The sequence below is a fragment of the Denticeps clupeoides genome, chromosome 4 (genome assembly GCF_900700375.1).
Source record: "Denticeps clupeoides chromosome 4, fDenClu1.1, whole genome shotgun sequence".
Taxonomy (NCBI): domain Eukaryota; kingdom Metazoa; phylum Chordata; class Actinopteri; order Clupeiformes; family Denticipitidae; genus Denticeps; species Denticeps clupeoides.
The window spans coordinates 17,830,305-17,847,379 of record NC_041710.1 but is presented as its reverse complement, the minus strand read 5'-3'; the positions used below and the strand labels follow the sequence as shown (position 1 = coordinate 17,847,379).

At 44.0% G+C, this 17,075-nt stretch overlaps 1 protein-coding gene across 1 annotated transcript in view; it reads left to right on the top strand.

Annotated features, from left to right (window-relative positions):
- The window catches only part of zswim5 (zinc finger, SWIM-type containing 5), a 38,129-nt gene extending 21,475 nt beyond the window's left edge, over positions 1-16,654 (top strand). Inside the window, exons 2-14 of the mRNA XM_028978246.1 lie at positions 1,846-2,202; positions 3,490-3,638; positions 5,522-5,672; positions 6,701-6,877; positions 7,454-7,630; positions 7,848-7,994; positions 8,376-8,513; positions 10,193-10,450; positions 10,764-10,899; positions 11,133-11,290; positions 11,834-11,997; positions 12,103-12,184; positions 12,601-16,654. Of these exons, the coding sequence (XP_028834079.1) occupies positions 1,846-2,202; positions 3,490-3,638; positions 5,522-5,672; positions 6,701-6,877; positions 7,454-7,630; positions 7,848-7,994; positions 8,376-8,513; positions 10,193-10,450; positions 10,764-10,899; positions 11,133-11,290; positions 11,834-11,997; positions 12,103-12,184; positions 12,601-13,463 (2,957 nt within the window). The 3' untranslated portion in view covers positions 13,464-16,654. The remainder of the gene's footprint in view (positions 1-1,845; positions 2,203-3,489; positions 3,639-5,521; positions 5,673-6,700; positions 6,878-7,453; positions 7,631-7,847; positions 7,995-8,375; positions 8,514-10,192; positions 10,451-10,763; positions 10,900-11,132; positions 11,291-11,833; positions 11,998-12,102; positions 12,185-12,600) is intronic.
- The last annotated feature ends 421 nt before the right edge of the window (positions 16,655-17,075 follow it).

The following is a 17,075-nucleotide window of genomic DNA, read 5'->3' as shown; positions in this document are numbered from 1 at the left end:
CAGGCACCGACAGAGGTGTTACCCACTAGGCTACTACCACTATCGAGATGACTTTACAGTACTCAGAAAATTGCTGTTAACTTCCCGAACTGCTGACTAGTATCCAATGTAATTAATGTTCTTGGTTAACCTAGAAAAAGAGGCATCTAGAGCATTCAGTCCTCTCAGGCGAGTTGGTCTTCAAGATCTTGGCAGCACCAGCACAAGTGACAATTCCTGCAATGTGCCAGCCAGTATACAATTGGCGTAAACCCTACAGGTCGTGCAACACTACACATCCCTGTTGGTCATTGTTATTTTTTAAATTAATTTTAAAGACATGTCGAGAGATCACCCCAGATGGCCATCTGCTCTCTCCTGTGGTTGTTCTGCCAAGGTTATGGTCTACTGTGAGTCACCAGTCATGCAAAGTTTTTTCTTATGTTACTGTCAAAAGTGACACCACAAATGTCCCCGTTAAAAGGACTTGTTTCATCATGTTTGGCAGAGACCTGCTATTTTCTTGTCTTAAAGTAATTTAACACAGTGCACAGTCCGTATAAAGCTAACTGCACCAGTCTTACACAGATTTGTCTTTGGAAAAAGGTGTAAAGATACATACTCTTCCGGATGGGAGGGGCAACCATTGGTCATATCCGTGCTTTATCCATCTCTGTTGAAACTCTCCCGAGTGCCACTTTGTGCTTTGAGTGATTTGTGGCACATAAAGGTATTCCCTTTCCGTCCTTTATCAAAACGAAAACAGGCATCGCCATAAACTCCCCTTAATCAGATGGATCTGTGCTTTTGGCTCCATCTGAAAGGCCTTGGCAGTAAATTGGACTTTTGCTGAGCAGAATCAAGGGTAGGGGAGGGTTGTGGGTGGGGAGGGCGCAGGGGGTTTGGGGCGAAGCCTCAATCAGAAGAACGCTGCTGGAAAGGCCTTTTGTGGGATTTTGGCGAGGCAACAGCCGGCTTTGCTCATGCTTATTAGGCACTTCTGTGGCACATGACTAACCCTAGAATTAATTTTGTGTGTGTGTGTCTGTGTGTGTACAGCTTTACAGCAGTACCTTTCATTGTAGTAGCTTTAGCACATGGAAAGTCCATGTTGTGGCCAGCCCCCCCACCCACACTACAGTAAAGGCTTGTAGATGGACTCCATCTGGGTTCTCGTAACTGGTGTGCTGAACGTCTGTGCTGTAAACTCTCATTTGGCACACTAGACTAAAAAGAGCTGGACAGGACATGAAGAGTGTGAATGATGTGTTTGCGTGGCCTCGTCCTCTTCCTTTTCACTCCTCTTTCTTCTTCTGCTGTGTGCGGGGAGCCTCTGTTGCTATGGTTAAAGGAAGGTAGAGTAACCCCTCCATCACCCTACCCCCACTTTCCTCTTTCTCTGGCATCCATCATGACTAATTTAGCAGCGAGGCTGTCCCTTGGTCCAGCCATCTTCCCATCCTGCCTTCTTTTTGACCAAACACATTTGCGCTTTCTTGCACAGCAACCTCCAGGTTTACTACTGCAATTGCAGGTTATATAACATTGGTGGCCTAGCGGTTAAGGAAGCAGTCCCCGAAATCAGAAGGTTGCCGGTTCGAATCTCAAGCCGCAAAGGTAGCGCTGAGGTGGCACTGAGCAAAGCACCGTCCCCACACACTGCTCCCTGGGCACCTGTCATGGCTGCCCACTGCTCACTAAGGGTGATGTGTGTGTGTGTGTGTGTGTGAAATGACCACAGGCCATAGTGCCTGATCTTGTTGACTTGTTTTTGCACCTGCTTATTTTTTTTTTTTTTTTTTACCCAAGTTGAGTAAAACTGAACATGTTTAAGTAATCTTTCTCTCTGTCCCTGTGTCTCTCTAGGCTTCCACCTTAGTGGTACAGTCACAGAGCCGGCTACAGCATCGGAACCTGAGGTGACACACCGCGTGGCCATCAGCTTTGACCGCTGCAAGATCACTTCAGTAACATGTGGCTGTGGCAATCGCGACATCTTCTACTGTGCGCATGTGGTGGCGCTGTCGCTGTATCGCATCCGAAAGCCGGAGCAGGTGAAGCTACGTCTTCCCATCTCCGAAACCCTCTTCCAGATGAACCGTGACCAACTGCAGAAGCTGGTGCAGTACCTCATCACCGCACACCACACGGAGGTCCTGCCCACTGCCCAGAAGCTGGCTGACGAGATCCTATCTTCCAACTCTCAGATCAACCAAGTGCATGGTAAAAAAATGGCGCATGGTGGACACTGCTTTGGGTTCACCATGGCAGCAAGAGCTGGAAATGGGTCTCTGGGCTTCAAGCAATTTATACTAAAATTGGTTTCAGTCCTGGTTTTTAATAGACCTTGTGTTAAATGGTAATTCAAGGTTCATTTTTTTTGTACACCAGGGGAAGGGGGAGAAAAGAAGGAAAAAAAGTAATTGTCATTGTGATACACAGCACAGCACATGGTGCACACAACAAAATGTGTGCCCAGGGAGCAGTGTGTCTCATGTAGCTCCTTGCACTCATGAATTTGGAAGTCCCCAAGACCTTGTTGACCTTGTTTTTTGGCATATGAACAATGAGATGCAGCTCCTGCAGGCCTGATCAAAGCTGCACAGGGCTACCTACAGAAAGGCCCGCCCACTTCCAGCCACATGCCTTCCATGATGCTGGAGAGGAGGCAGATCCAGCTGTGCTCAGTAAATGAGGGCAGGATTAATAGTAGCCAGGGCTCCTTGTCATGTAGGAAGGTTTTTCTGATTGATGGGTAGCTTGATCCACCAGCCAGAAGCCTGTTGTTATTATCTTTATTTAATTGTTTCAGAAAACCCAAGGAAATGTACTTGCCATGATGTTCTCATCATGGGTTATGGGCTCCGGTGGCCCATGACCAGGATGACGTTAATCTTCATAAGTTGTTATTGCTCTTCTCTAAGTCTGGCCAATCCTATTATGATATTATCTCCTTTGTAAGGATGGATCCTCTTATCACAAAAACAACAGGATTCCAAGGACGGAGCAATGACTCAGTGATACAATGCATCACCCTACAGACACTAGATAGCAATGCCATTTTCTTTGGGCTGCACTTCTATGTATAAGGTACCGAAAGTCGGTCTGCCATGCTGTTTCTCTCAAGAGGTTACATGCTTGATGGTCTGGAAGGTCCTGTGCTCTCCATTGGGACAGTGTGAGCCTAAAGAGGATTGGCTTATTGGAAATACAGTAAGACCTTTCTCTGACTGGCCCTAATGCACTCTTGTATCTGGGTGCATTTTTTTAATGACACACTTGAAAGAGCTCACTTAGACAAAGCTTGGAGAGTTTAAATGATCTGTTGTCCTTCCCCACATCTGTCACATTTCACTTTAATCCATAAGTGAAATACAGAGTGTTAAATGGTTGAGTTCAGCACTTTATTTTAGCAAAATTGCACATGTTCATTTTTATACTTTTTGTATTCGTTATTGTTCCAAGTTTTGGAATTGTTAAGTGATTGTATTTTATATATTTTTTATTCAGGGGCTCCAGACCCAACGGCAGGCGCGAGTATTGATGATGACAACTGCTGGCATCTGGATGAGGAACAGGTCAGGGAACAGGTCAAACAGTTCCTGTCCCAAGGAGGTTACTACGGCTCAGGCAAACAGCTCAACTCTATGTTTGCTAAGGTGAGTGTGTGTGTGTGTGTGTGTGTGAGTGAGAGAGAGAGAGAGAGAGAGAGACAGCTTTGTTAAAACGATCATGGTTTTAGAAGAGAAAAGTGGCTCAATCACATGCATGTGTTTGGGTGTGCTAGTCAAAAACAATGCTCGATACCAAAGGGTCATCCAGAAGAATTATGAGGCTGTGAAATCCTGCAAGGCCCATTTAAATCAATGGGTTTTAATTAAATGTCATGCAGCCTTGCCTTCTCCATGGCCCAGTATGTTTTCATTTCTGGCCACATTTCTATCTCTGATGATCATATCGCTGCTCAAAAGATCTTAGATTTCTTTTCTCCTCCTTAGTCTTTTGAATCAGTCTCACACTTACCCCTTTGCGAATTGCAGTGTAAAGCTTTCTAATCTCCATTTGCTTCTATTAGGCAATTAGTTCTGCTTGCTGGATCTGCATTGGTCTTCTAGATTAGCCTGTCAACTTTTTTTTCTCTTTAGCCTCTTAGAATAATAAATAGTGGCACCCTGACCTTCATTTGACTCACTTGCCTTTGATTACCTGTACTCTATAAGTAGGGTTGCCAGCAGTCCCATATTGTCCGGGACATCCCGAAATATGGGCAGTTTTGGTTAGTCCCTTCAGGGGCCGCTCCAGTCGCGTATTCCAATCATGACAATGTTGGCCAATAATCAAGGCTCCAAAGTCACTAATTTCAGATGCTCACATGCCACACATGGCAATTCTCACACTTTTAAATTATAATTATTTACCCCACAGAAATTCCTACATTTTCTTTTTGAAAAACCTGACTGCCTGCGCAGATCTCTTAGACAGTAGCGCCTCACTATGAAACAAGCATGTCTGCTGGGTCCATGTCAACAGTCAGTCAGAAAATATCAGTATTGTATCTGTATGAGCTAAATGGTTTGGTCATATTTTGTTATCACAGGATGACTGACGTACTCACATCTATGATGACCTCTTTCTCCAAATAGGCTAAATGATTGAAATGATGAATTGTCTGAGCGATCAAATTCTTTCTTCCAAAGTCTAAGCAATTAATAACAACAACAACACTAATGATAAAATAATTAATGAAATACCCTCATTTCTGCAGCCCATCCGTCCGGTACCCGCTTTGATCCCCTGACAATGGACAGGACTGGGCTGAGTAGGGGCAGGGTGGTAGTGGTGGTGGGGTTTAGTGGATGTCACTCTTACCCATCTTCAAAACTTGAAAGCCCTGTGCCTAATTAGCATTCAACAAGATCAAGTTCATATGTTAAGTATTTGCAATTGGTTTATTTAAATAAAGGAATGTTTATGAGAAATCTATTCCTCTGGTTTTGAGTATATTTACTCTAGCAGTGGAATTTATTGCGATGCAAGGCTTACAAAAATGTCTTTTTCCTTCAAAATGTCTAACGTAGGTAAGTTAGTGACAGTGGTTGGTAACACTTTTAGGGGGTCTGTTGTATATTTTTCAAGAAAAGGAGCAAGTAGAGTCATGTCTTGTCCTTTTACACTGTGAAAGGTGTAGATTTATATTATGAAACCTTGCGATTTCCATTATAAATGTTGTTCAGCCGCTGTGTCCCGCCGCACGTGAGGAAGCGCCCCTCATTTGGGGTTCAGTAAGTTGGCAAGCCCACCTATAAGTCCGGCGGCCAGTTATCACACTGTTTGTGGTAGTGTGTGTGTGTCCATCAGTCCAGAAATTTTGCTCATCCATTTGACAAATTCACAAGGGACTGCAAGGTAGGAATTTGCAAAATCTCAGGATCTTGAAATTGTTATGTGTGGCTCCCAATTACCACGAACAAACTCACAAGCATGTAATGTTTGCTAAAAGCTATACATATTTTAGTCCTGTTTTGTGTATATCTGTGTCTAGGTCCGGGAGATGTTGCGGATGCGAGACTCAAACGGGGCACGCATGCTGACCCTCATCACCGAGCAGTTTATGGCTGATCCTCGACTGTCACTATGGAGACAGCAGGGAACAGGAATGACCGACAAGTGCCGGCAACTCTGGGATGAGCTAGGTGAGCTAGCAGGTTGATCAGCTTTAAGTAGCAGCTTTGTCTTTTTTTTATTTTTTTATTTTTTTTGCCAAATCTTTTATACCTCATGTGCTTTCTGATGGCAGAGACTTCCTTTGAGACATATACATCATCATGCACTAAATAGCTTGACCGTTAATCACAGTTTAGGCTGGGTAGATTATAAGACCAGCAGTGTTAAGGTTGCATCGGAAGCAGACATTGTCCTGGTGACATTGCCTGACCTGCGCCGATAGTGCTGATGGCGGTGACTCAGTCGGGTGGCGGCTCGTTTTCAAGGCTGCATGAGGTAGACTAGCAGGCCTCCAATTCCTGGGCCGTAGAAATGGCCAGGAATCAATCCGCTTTTTCAAGCTCACTGCTATTGATTGCGCCATTTAAAAAGGTCGATGGGAGCACATCCTGAGGAGGCTCGTTTGAAAGCTGAGCTTTTGGCTGCCTCCTTTCTCCATGGAGGCCAAATGGGAGCAGCTAACAAGAGCTAGTGCAGCACCACCGCAAGCTCTCTCTTTTGCTGAAAGCCTGGCCTTTTTACCTCCAGCACACCCGATATAAGGGCCATTAGCACCGCGGTTTTAAATAACCTCCCTCTCTGATTGGCTGTGAGTGCGTAGAACCTAGCCAGCCAATCAGAGCTTTTCAACTGGACTTGACAAGTTAGCGACAGGGGCGAGAAAACGGCGTCTGGGCCATCTGTTACTGAGCCAAAGAGATGTGATGAATGCCCATCACCAATTCTGCAAACCATCTCTGCTAAATATCACACTTCGCCTATCATCCAGTGTTTGAAATATTGTGATGTAACTGCCACATGACCACTATAAAAAGAAGCCTTGAACCTTTTTTTCTGTCAGGCTCTTAGATTAAAGAACATCAAATTATGCTGTTTTCTCATCTGCCTTGTATTGCTAAAGAGTTGAGAGACCAGGAGCATATGTTTGCTCTTCAACAAAAAAAAAAAAACTCCATATGCCCTCATAAATCTGACACCCTGTGTGTGTCTCCTCCAGGTGCATTGTGGGTGTGCATCGTGCTGAACCCCCACTGTAAGAGCGATGAGAAAAGTGGTTGGCTGAAGCAGCTGAAGAAGTGGAGTGATATGGACACCTGCCCTCTGGAGGACGGCAACTATGGAAGCGAACTGCCTAACATCACAAATGCCCTGCCACAGAGCAACATGGCACAAGGTAAGTGATTTACCCACATAATATTTTATTTCAAAACCTTTAACCGGTCCCTGGCACATTCACACAGCACAGAACTCGGTTGGTCCTCATCCAGGGCCTGGAACCAGTTATAGACCTGTCCATACTTGAATTCAACTTGAGTTATGTATTATGTGTATGCTGTAACATTAGCATTAACTTAACAATGACCTGTGTGATAATGTTTTGTCTGGGTTAGCTTTTATGGGCTTTTGTTTGAGTTTCATTTCATAAAATAAATTAGTCTGGTCTTTGCAACTGTTGTGATGCTACATTTTAGTCCAGACGTAACCATTTATTTCCTTTTAAAGACCCACAGACCCTTAAGCCTGACCCTGAACCTGCTATAGACCAACCCTGCACAAAACCAATCCTGTTAACCTTTGACCCCTTTAGACCTTAGACGTAACCCTAATCTCATATATACATAAACCTCGCCCTCATATGAACCTTTACCTGATTGTAACCCTTACCCCACATTTCTCTTTCCTAAAGAACATAGAGGGCTTTGTGTCTTAGTGTCCCATGTAATGAGTTTCTGCTGTGCTGTGTCGTCAGACTCTCTCGGGCGGCCGCGGCGGACTGTCTTCACTCGGGCCGTCGAGGCTTGTGACCTGCACTGGCAGGACAGCCACCTGCAGCGCATTATCAGCAGTGACTTCTATGTGTCGCCGGCCTATCAGAGAGAGGGGGAGAGTCTGCTGTTCAACCCGCAGGGCCTGCCGCTGTGGCTGGGTAAGAGTTAACCACCGAGTTCATATCAGACGAACACATGCAAAATCATGCTGACATACATGCTAACACGCACGCTAACACACTCTTAAGCTTTTTTTCATGACTGAATACAAGCTGTCATTTAAAAAAAGTTGGGAGTGTACTTAGGTGCTTTTAGAATATGCAATCACAATGTTTGTGTCTGGGAGTCTTATGTCAAGTTACCTCTACCCCCCAGACCACGTACCGACAGCATGTGCACGGGTGGACGCCCTGCGTTCCCATGGTTACCCACGTGAAGCTCTGCGACTGGCCGTGGCCATCATCAACACGTTGCGGTTGCAGCAGCACAGGCAGTTGGACATTTACAAGCACCAAAAAAAAGGTAACACCCTCACACACACGCGCACTCTTACCGGGCTTTATCTTCACATCGTGGCATAGTGCCTGCATGAGCCAAGATCTCACAATGGAGTCATTGTTAGACTATGAAAAGCCAAGGAGCCTCACCTTATCTGCTTCATAACAAGGGACCTTTTCAGGCTGGGAATGCAGCGCAGCATTCTTTTGATGTGTGTGTGGAAAAGTGAAGCGCTTGTGAAATGCAATGTCATTTAGAAGGCCAAGCATTAATTACTTTAGGGGTTTTATGGGATGTTCCCTCATTGGGCAGATTATATGTGTATACTTGTGTACACATATGATCTGGAGTCTTGTTTGTCTTAACCTGCGTGACATGATTCTTACACTCGATCTCTCTCCACAGAGCTGCTCCAGAGGGGAATGACCACTACTACTAACCTGGAGGGCTGGGTGGGCCATCCTCTTGACCCCATTGGCTGCTTGTTTGCCACCCTCACAGAGACCTGTCGAGTGGAGGACGACAGTGCCATGGATACTGGAGGTAAATTGAGGGGGAGACAAAAGTAGTCAGCTGACTTGTCATGCATCAGAAGGGCCATGTGTGGTCCAGCCACCCGTGGCTTGATAGAGGATATTGTACCATAGCAGACATCGAGCAATGAATCCAGTAATTGGCCAATTGCAAGTAGGAGATCTTAGAAAATCAGGTTGCCAGTATTTGGGCATCCATCTGAATCAACTCCTCCGGTTCATTCTTATGGAAGCTTCTGGCTGTGAAGCTGCATGTGGGCCCATGTAAAGAAAGTGTTACTACGTCTCCTATGGAACCAGTGAGTCCTGACACTCTTTCAACCGCTGGCATTTGAGACCACAAAGCTCTAAGGTTCCCTGCATCCGTACAAAAGCCCTATTGCTGTAGCTGTGGAAAGAGCAAAGGGGGGTGCTATTGTAGAAGAAAGGTCAGACTGCCCACACAGTGGCGTAAATGTATAAAATCAATCACCGTTTGCGTTCCATACATCCCCTCACAGAACCAACCCTGTGCAGGCTGGGAATTGTATTCCTATTGTGGGGTACCCACAGGGAGGCTTTGTGCACTGGAACAATGCTGGCGAGTGGTACGGTGATTGGGATTTAGAGGAAAAGAATGAGTGAGGTTTGTGTGTGTGTGTTTGTGCGTGCATGTGCTTGTATTATGTCTACTCTTCTGTGTTGGGATCGGTTTGGCATTGTGTCTAGTGTGTTATGTTGTCTTTTCTCTGCCCATGCTTGAATGGTGTGTAGATATGTGTGTATGTACACCTGTGTGTGTGTTTGTCCTCTGAACAGTCTCTTTTGTTTGACTGCTGCACAGCTGGAAACAGCTGTTATGCTGTCGTGATTGGGTGCTCTCCTCCAATCAGAGCAGGTCTGAGGTCATACAGCGTTACACAGCAGAAGCTGAATGGTAGTACCTAAACGGTGGGGGTGGGTGAGGGGGAAGAAAACTAGTGAAACAAAAGAGTGTGAATGAGCTCCCAGCTCTGACCTGCTCTGCCATGTTTACACTGTAAACACCAGTTGGTACAGGCCAGTTTGAATAGGTCCTACCCACACACACACTCAGAAACATACAATGATATAGAAAAACACAGTCAGTTGGACATTATCTAGCGCACCCGGAGGACATGTTATCAGCTCGGCATTAAAGCCAGGGTCAGCCAGGGCTGATTTGCCCCCTTGGCTTTTTTTTTTTTTTTTTTTTTTGTCATATGCTAATGGGGAGGCTCTGAAACCCCACCCTCCCACCCCCACCCTGCTGTAATAAACCGGATTGGTGAGTGGAGATCATTTGCCAGAGGGATTTCATATGATCTGAGTGCTGAGGGCCACAGATGGTGCTGTTTTTCTTCACCTCCTCTGCAGTCTCGTTGCCCTCAGCGTTGTACAACTTGAGCCCATGTTGAATTCGGAGGGGCCGCCTTGTCCGCAGAATACTCTGTGTGGCCTTGTCTTTTCATATCCTCTCAGCAACAAGTAACAGAAGAGAGATCGGTGAGCTTCTGAGTAGCAGGAAGGACTCATTTTGATACAGTTTGGCACATTTTGTGGCAATTTCTATGTGGATTTATACCCAGGGATTGGAGCCATCTTGGCTCAGCAGATTTCCTATTAAATGCTCATGAAAGTATTACAGCCCCATTCCTGTGTTCTGAAATGGCTCCTTCCTTATCTCAACAGATTCAGGTGAGCCCAAGCCACCAGTCTACCAGCACGTGCCGGTGTGGGGGTGCCCTGACGGCAGCGAGTCGTACCTGGCCCTGGCACTGGAGGTGGCGCTGATGGGCATGGGGCAGCAGCGGCTGATGCCAGAGGGTCTGTACGCTCAAGACAAGGTGTGTCGCAACGAGGAGCAGATTGTGTCCAAGCTTCAGGAGATGGAGCTGGACGAAGTGCTGGTGCAGACGCTCCGCAAGCAGGCCATCCTCCTGCTGGAAGGTACGGCCCCTTGCCATCTTTTCATGCCACATCTTCATTTTATCTGAATTCGGTTTTTATGCTTTGCCCAAGGTGAAAGGTCTGGGTGCCTATTCTCTCACCCTTGTAAGATAAGACCTTATTTGAGTGCCAAAAATATTTCTGCTTTGTAAGGGAACTCTGCAGCATTCTTTGAAGATTCTTTGGTGTTCTGTTTGTCAGCACAAAATGGTTCCTGTGTTTGAATATGCCAATGATTACTTCAGCATAAGGCTAAAGCCTTTTACAGAGTAGTTTGGGCTAATGCAGATATGTGTGTTTCTGCTCGTACTAGGTGGTCCATTCAGCGGTCTGGGTGAGGTCATTCATAGGGAGAGTGTGCCCATGCACACCTTTGCGAAGTACCTGTTCACTGCACTCCTGCCCCATGATGCTGACCTGGCTTATAAACTGGCACTGCGTGCCATGAGGTAAACCCTGATCCCAAACGTTATCTTTCCATTGAATTAGGCAATCATTAACTTGCACACTTAGTGTTATGTCATATCATATTAGCATCATCTAGCATTTGAAGAGTCATTTAGCGATAGTTTTTTTTTTTTTTTAAGCATTGTCTCTATAGTGTGTTCTTTTATAGAGTGACAGAAATATTAGCTAAGAGACTGACCCATGCGTTTTCCTGTGTTGTGTGTGTCTTCTTCAGGCTTCCTGTATTAGAGTCCACAGCTCCATCAGGTGATGTGGGCCATCCTCACCATGGCATCTCTATCGTACCCAGCCGCTACCCTCGCTGGTTTACCCTTGGTCATCTGGAGTCCCAGCAGTGTGAGCTGGCTTCTACCATGCTCACTGCAGCTAAAGGTAACAAACCACAGGCACACGCATAGTACCTACAGTAAGTTTCAAGATGAGATAATACAATAGACTTCTCGTCTAGACCACAGATATAACACTACATGTTTTTGTAATTGTTGCTTAAATTGTGTTAGCAAAAAAAATATTTTGTACATTAGTCTGAGTTTAAAAATAATAATACTGTAATATGAAGTTTTTATTCATGTGCAAAATGGAACATCCCCGTAGTGAAAGAATTGTGGATTAGTCTGAGAACAAATCTATGTGACCTAGTCTCAGAAGTCTTTTATCAGAAGAGAAGGTTTTACAATAAGATAGAGAAACAGGCGTGTTCTTTTGTTTTATAAGTAAAGCTTTGAATTCATCAGTTCATGTCACAGACTCTCTGGCCTCTCATCAAGGCTGTCTCAGTTGCTCTTGCTCACGCAAAACCACCACCGTCATCATAAGCACAGTATTTATAAATAATAGTAGGAAAGTAAGAAATAAAAAGAAATATACATTGTAGTATTTTAATGTAATGTGATTTGTGTTACTGTACTATTATAGGTGACATGTTGAGGCTGAGGACAGTACTGGAGGCCATCCAGAAGAACATCCACTCCTCATCACTCATCTTCAAGCTGGCTCAGGATGCCTTTAAGATTGCCACCCCCGCCGACAGTCCTCCAGACATCACCCTGCTCAATGTCGCTCTGGAGCTTGGTCTGCAGGTGGGGAACATTACTTCACTGTGACCTGTTTGGGGCTTTTGTGAGCCACTGTTGTATGTGACAATGTGTTGGTACAAAAGCTTTACCCTCTGTGTGTGTTTGCAGGTGATGAGAATGACTCTGTCCACCCTCAACTGGAGACGCAGGGAGATGGTGCGCTGGTTGGTCACCTGCGCCACTGAAGTCGGTGAGTATGAGTCTGTCAGTGGAAAGACATGGATACCCAAAATTATGGGGAGAAATTTTAATAACTGCATTTTAATAACTCGAGTTTAGTTGTGAATGATAATTCAAATTTAAATTTTATTTGTCACGTACACAGTCATACATGGTATGATATGCAGTGAAATGCTTTTGCGACTGCTTTACACCTCAATATTGCAAGTATTCAAGTGAAGCCAATATGCAAATTGCAAATTCTGGGGGGATTGAGTCCAGAAGTGAGGTTGAGGTTGAAGTTTATTGTCATTTGTACAAAGTACAGCGTACAGAGCACAATGAAATTCTTACTTCAAAACCTCTCCCATGTAGACAGAACATAGAAGACAAAGTGATTGAAAGTGAAAATTAATCTAATTGTGTATGTGTGTGGTCACACTGTAGGTCTGCGTGCACTGGTGAGCATTCTGCAGGGCTGGTACACCCTATTTACACCCACCGAGGCCACAAGCATTGTGGCGGCCACAGTCATGTCCCACAATACGGTGCTGCGCTTGAGCCTGGACTACCCTCAGCGTGAGGAACTTGCCAGCTGCGCCCGGACCCTGGCTCTGCAATGCGCCATGAAGGACCCACAGAACTGTGCCCTTTCGGCACTTACCCTTTGTGAGAAGGACCATGTGGCCTTCGAAACGGCCTACCAGATCGTCATTGATGCAGCATCTACGGGCATGACCTACTCTCAGCTGTTCACCATCGCCCGCTACATGGAGCATCGTGGCTACCCACTACGGGCTTTCAAGCTGGCTTCGCTCGCCATGGCGCACCTCAACCTGGCCTACAACCAGGACACGCACCCCGCCATCAACGACGTGTTGTGGGCCTGCGCCCTCAGCCACTCGCTGGGCAAGAACGAGCTTGCTGCCATAATCCCCCTGGTGGTGAAAAGTGTGCACTGCGCCACTGTGCTCTCTGACATCCTGAGGCGGTGCACAATGACCGCCCCGGGCCTGGCGGGCATTCCTGGACGCAGGAACTCTGGGAAGCTGATGTCCACAGACAAGGCGCCGCTGCGGCAACTGCTGGACGCCACAATCAGCGCCTACATTAACACCACGCACTCACGGCTCACGCACATCAGCCCGCGCCATTACGGCGAGTTTATCGAGTTCCTCAGCAAGGCACGCGAGACCTTCCTCCTGGCGCAGGACGGCCACATCCAGTTTGCTCAGTTCATAGACAATCTTAAACAAATCTACAAAGGCAAGAAGAAACTGATGATGCTGGTGCGGGAACGCTTCGGTTGAGGTTTTTTTTTTTTTTTTTCTATTTCACACGTCATTTATTTAAACAACTTTTACATTTTTTTCCTTTTATTTAGTTTTAGCATTTTATTTGTTTATTTTTATGTTTTTGTTGTGTGTGAGTGTGTGAGCGACCACTGTTCAGTTATTTTATCAGGTAGAACCTGTGGAGAAGGAAAAAAAATTTTTTTCTGTTCACTGATGCGGTGAGAAATGGATTTATTGTTCTTTTGAAAAATGTAGAAGTGGCACATAAAGAAAAAACCAAATGAAAAGTGGGGAATGTTTTGAGCCGGGGAAATCTTCCATCGCTGTGGTCAGGGATGGTTTTGAAGGAGCTTTGAACTCAAAAAAAGAAAGAAAGAAAAAAAGTCATTCCTTAAACACTCTCAAAACAGTGTTATACCTCGATCGTATTTCAAGGATCAGCTTTAACCTCTGCACCAGTACGGAGAAAAGGAACGTATGGACGTGGGAGTGGTGCACCTCTACTACCCAAGTCCACTGAAGCGCTCGCTTTCAAGATTTCCCACACCGAGACTCCGCCAAGCCTCAAACTCCGACCCACTCCGACCCACCTTCTCTTTTATTTATTCTTTCAGGTCAGGTTGTCTTGTGTCCTTTTTTTTTTTTTTTTTTTTTTTTTTTTTCTGACATCAACAAAAGGTACTTTATTTTGTAAAGACAAAAAAACTACAGAATGGAGGAAAAAAAAAAAAACGGTTGCTTGACATGAGTAGGGGGATTCCAGTGTAAAGCTTCATAGCTCTCCACTCCAGGCCCATCTATGAAGCCACCATCGCTTCATAGTCTGGGTTACATTCAGGTTTTCACGAGAGAAATTCAACCCTAATTTTTTTGTTTTGAAGTTAAATTTTTTTCTTGGAAGTGAGTGCTGTTGGCTTTTGGATTATTTGACATTATGCATTGGAGAGTAACAAAGCAAAGCAGGGGACAGGGCCTACTACACCCGAACTTGGCACCAGAATTTAGTTTTTTCATTTTTTTTGTTCTAATTTTTATTGTATTTCCCTACCAAGAGAAATGGCTTAGAAAATGGTGTAGCAAAGATGTTCAAGCACTTCAGCAAGTCCTGTCCCAACATCTCGGCCTCTCAATTAGCAATTATTTAGCTGTATTCCACTAAGAAATTTATTGACACTTAATTGACAACTTAACTGGACTGACCGTTAAAGAAAAGAGATTTGACAAAACAGATTATTAACAGACAATAGAAAATGGGATTTTTATTTGTGTGTGTGTTATATATTTATACACACATGTATATTTTAATGCTGATAACTATTTAAATGTCCACATTCCGTGATCACCACAAAGATGGTTGAAATAACCAGAGTGCACTCTGCCATGTTTAAACTGAAGGAATATGGGATGAGTGGAGAGAAAAGAAGCAAAAGAAATTGAGAGAAAAGAGATGCTCAACTCCGTTTCTCAGGGAATCACTTAAAGAAAGAAAACAAAAAAAAAGTAGTAGCAGAAGCATTTAAGATATTGTAAATATGAAAGTGTCAATTCAAAAATTGTAAAGTTATAATTATTTATGATGACTGTATGGTTTTTGTTTTATTTTACTTCTTTTTTTTTTTTTTAATTCAATATTTTTTTTAGATACTTGAATTGGTTGTGGGCTGGGAATGTGACAACAGTAAGAGGAAAGACTTCAAGAAAAAAATTCTCAGGTGCCCCAGTGTACACTTTGATTTTTATTTTATTTATTTTTATTTTCTTTCTTCGTTTATGGCTTTTATTTCTTCTTCTTTTTTTTTTTTGCTGTGTATTTTGCAAGAGGAAGCATGTTTTTTCATAGATTTGAAGAAAGGAGCAGATCAGCAGGTACACACGGAAATGAATAGACTATGCAGACACCTAATGGTATCCCCCCTCTCCTGCACACACAGGCGAGCACACATTCTCCAGGCACACACCGACACACACAGTCTCCATTGTGTCCAGGGGATTTTCTAATGTTGGTGTGAGAGAGGAGCTGTTTTCAAACCCCGGCAGACAGGCACAGCAAACCGTGACTGGATGTTGCCTTCAGTAGAGCTACATACGACTCCTTACTTCAAGCTTAAGCCTTATTGTCTTCTCTCAAAGCAACTGTGTGTGCGTGTGTTTGTGTGTGCGTATTTCAGGACTTTAGTGCTGGAGAAATGGTGCCGTTGCCCCATACCTCTTGGGGTGTCGGTTCTCTCTGTTGGTGAGCTGTGGCCCTTCCATCATCATGTATATTTCCCTCCCTATGAATGCACAGTAGAGGTATAGAGGGTGTTTCCCCCCCCCCTTCTTATAATTTTGAGGTGTGAAGAGGGCATCTTTGCTACGTCTCCCAAACCCTGACACATTTCTCTGTTTTCAACTGACTCATCTGTGTGGACCAAATAGGAGTCATTTTGCTACATTTTTCTTCAGTTTGGTTTTTCAAGTGTTTTTCTATCCTTTCATAATTTTTCTTATAGTTGGGTTTCAAACAGTCAGCAGTGCCCTCAGTCATGGTAGCTTTAAGCATCTAGATGGACCAAGTAAAAACAGATTTCTTAACCACCCACCATAATCCAAATCTTAATGTTCAGTGGGAGTAACCAGGCGGGCAGATGGTGGTGGTGGTCGGGAAGTCTTGCCTTTTTAACACCTATTACTGCAGAATCTAGTGTTGCCTGTTCTGTACAACCAAGCAAGCATTTTTTTTCTGTAGCTGAATTAGTTGGTCCAATGGCATTGCAAAGACTAAAATAAATAAATAAATAACCAGCTTTCCCAGTTCCCTTCTCCTATTCTCTAAGTGTCTATATGTGTTAACTGTACCAGTGTTTAAACCCGTCCCTAGATTTTTAGAAGGAAACCATTATAATCGCTGGTAGAGATTGTTCACTAGTTCATCTATATTTAATTTTTTCCCCCCTTCTTCCCTCTTCTTCTCCTTTTTAATTTTTTTTTTTTTTTTATTTAAGGGAAAGTATTTGCCTCTTTGTGCTACTGAATTGTAAGAAATAAAAAAGGTATCCAGTATTTGTTGCCACAAAAGTAAGTTCATCAACACTTTTTGTCTGTGCAACCTCTTGAGCTAATGTCTATAAACAAAAATTTATTACTATTTATGTAATGCTACTACCATTTTATATGATTTGTGTTGGAATTTCAGTGCTTTTCTATGAATAAAGTGTGAAACACGTGATTGCCTCCTGACTAATATAGCTATATGGATCAACAGTTAAAATATTATAAAATATTCCCCGTCCCAACATGATACTGAAATATTTTGATGAAAGGAATCCCTTGTTTTTTTTTTATTTTGCTTCATTAATACAAATTGGATCATATCTGGTGATAGAAAATAATCCTCATAACCTCTCCTGTATTCATTGTTTTCTCAAAACTGGGGCTCTAAGTGACATTGACTACTGCGGCGTTCTTTGCTGGAATAAAATATTTCGTTATTGAATACAGATTATAACTGGATGGTGAGGAATGTTTGGTAGGGGGAAAAAAAAAAGATTCATACAAACCTTTTCATAATCCTCATCATTTATGACCCCCACCCACACATTTCCTACAGTGGGGTATAATCTGTGACTGCAGCAGCCAGCATGGCGG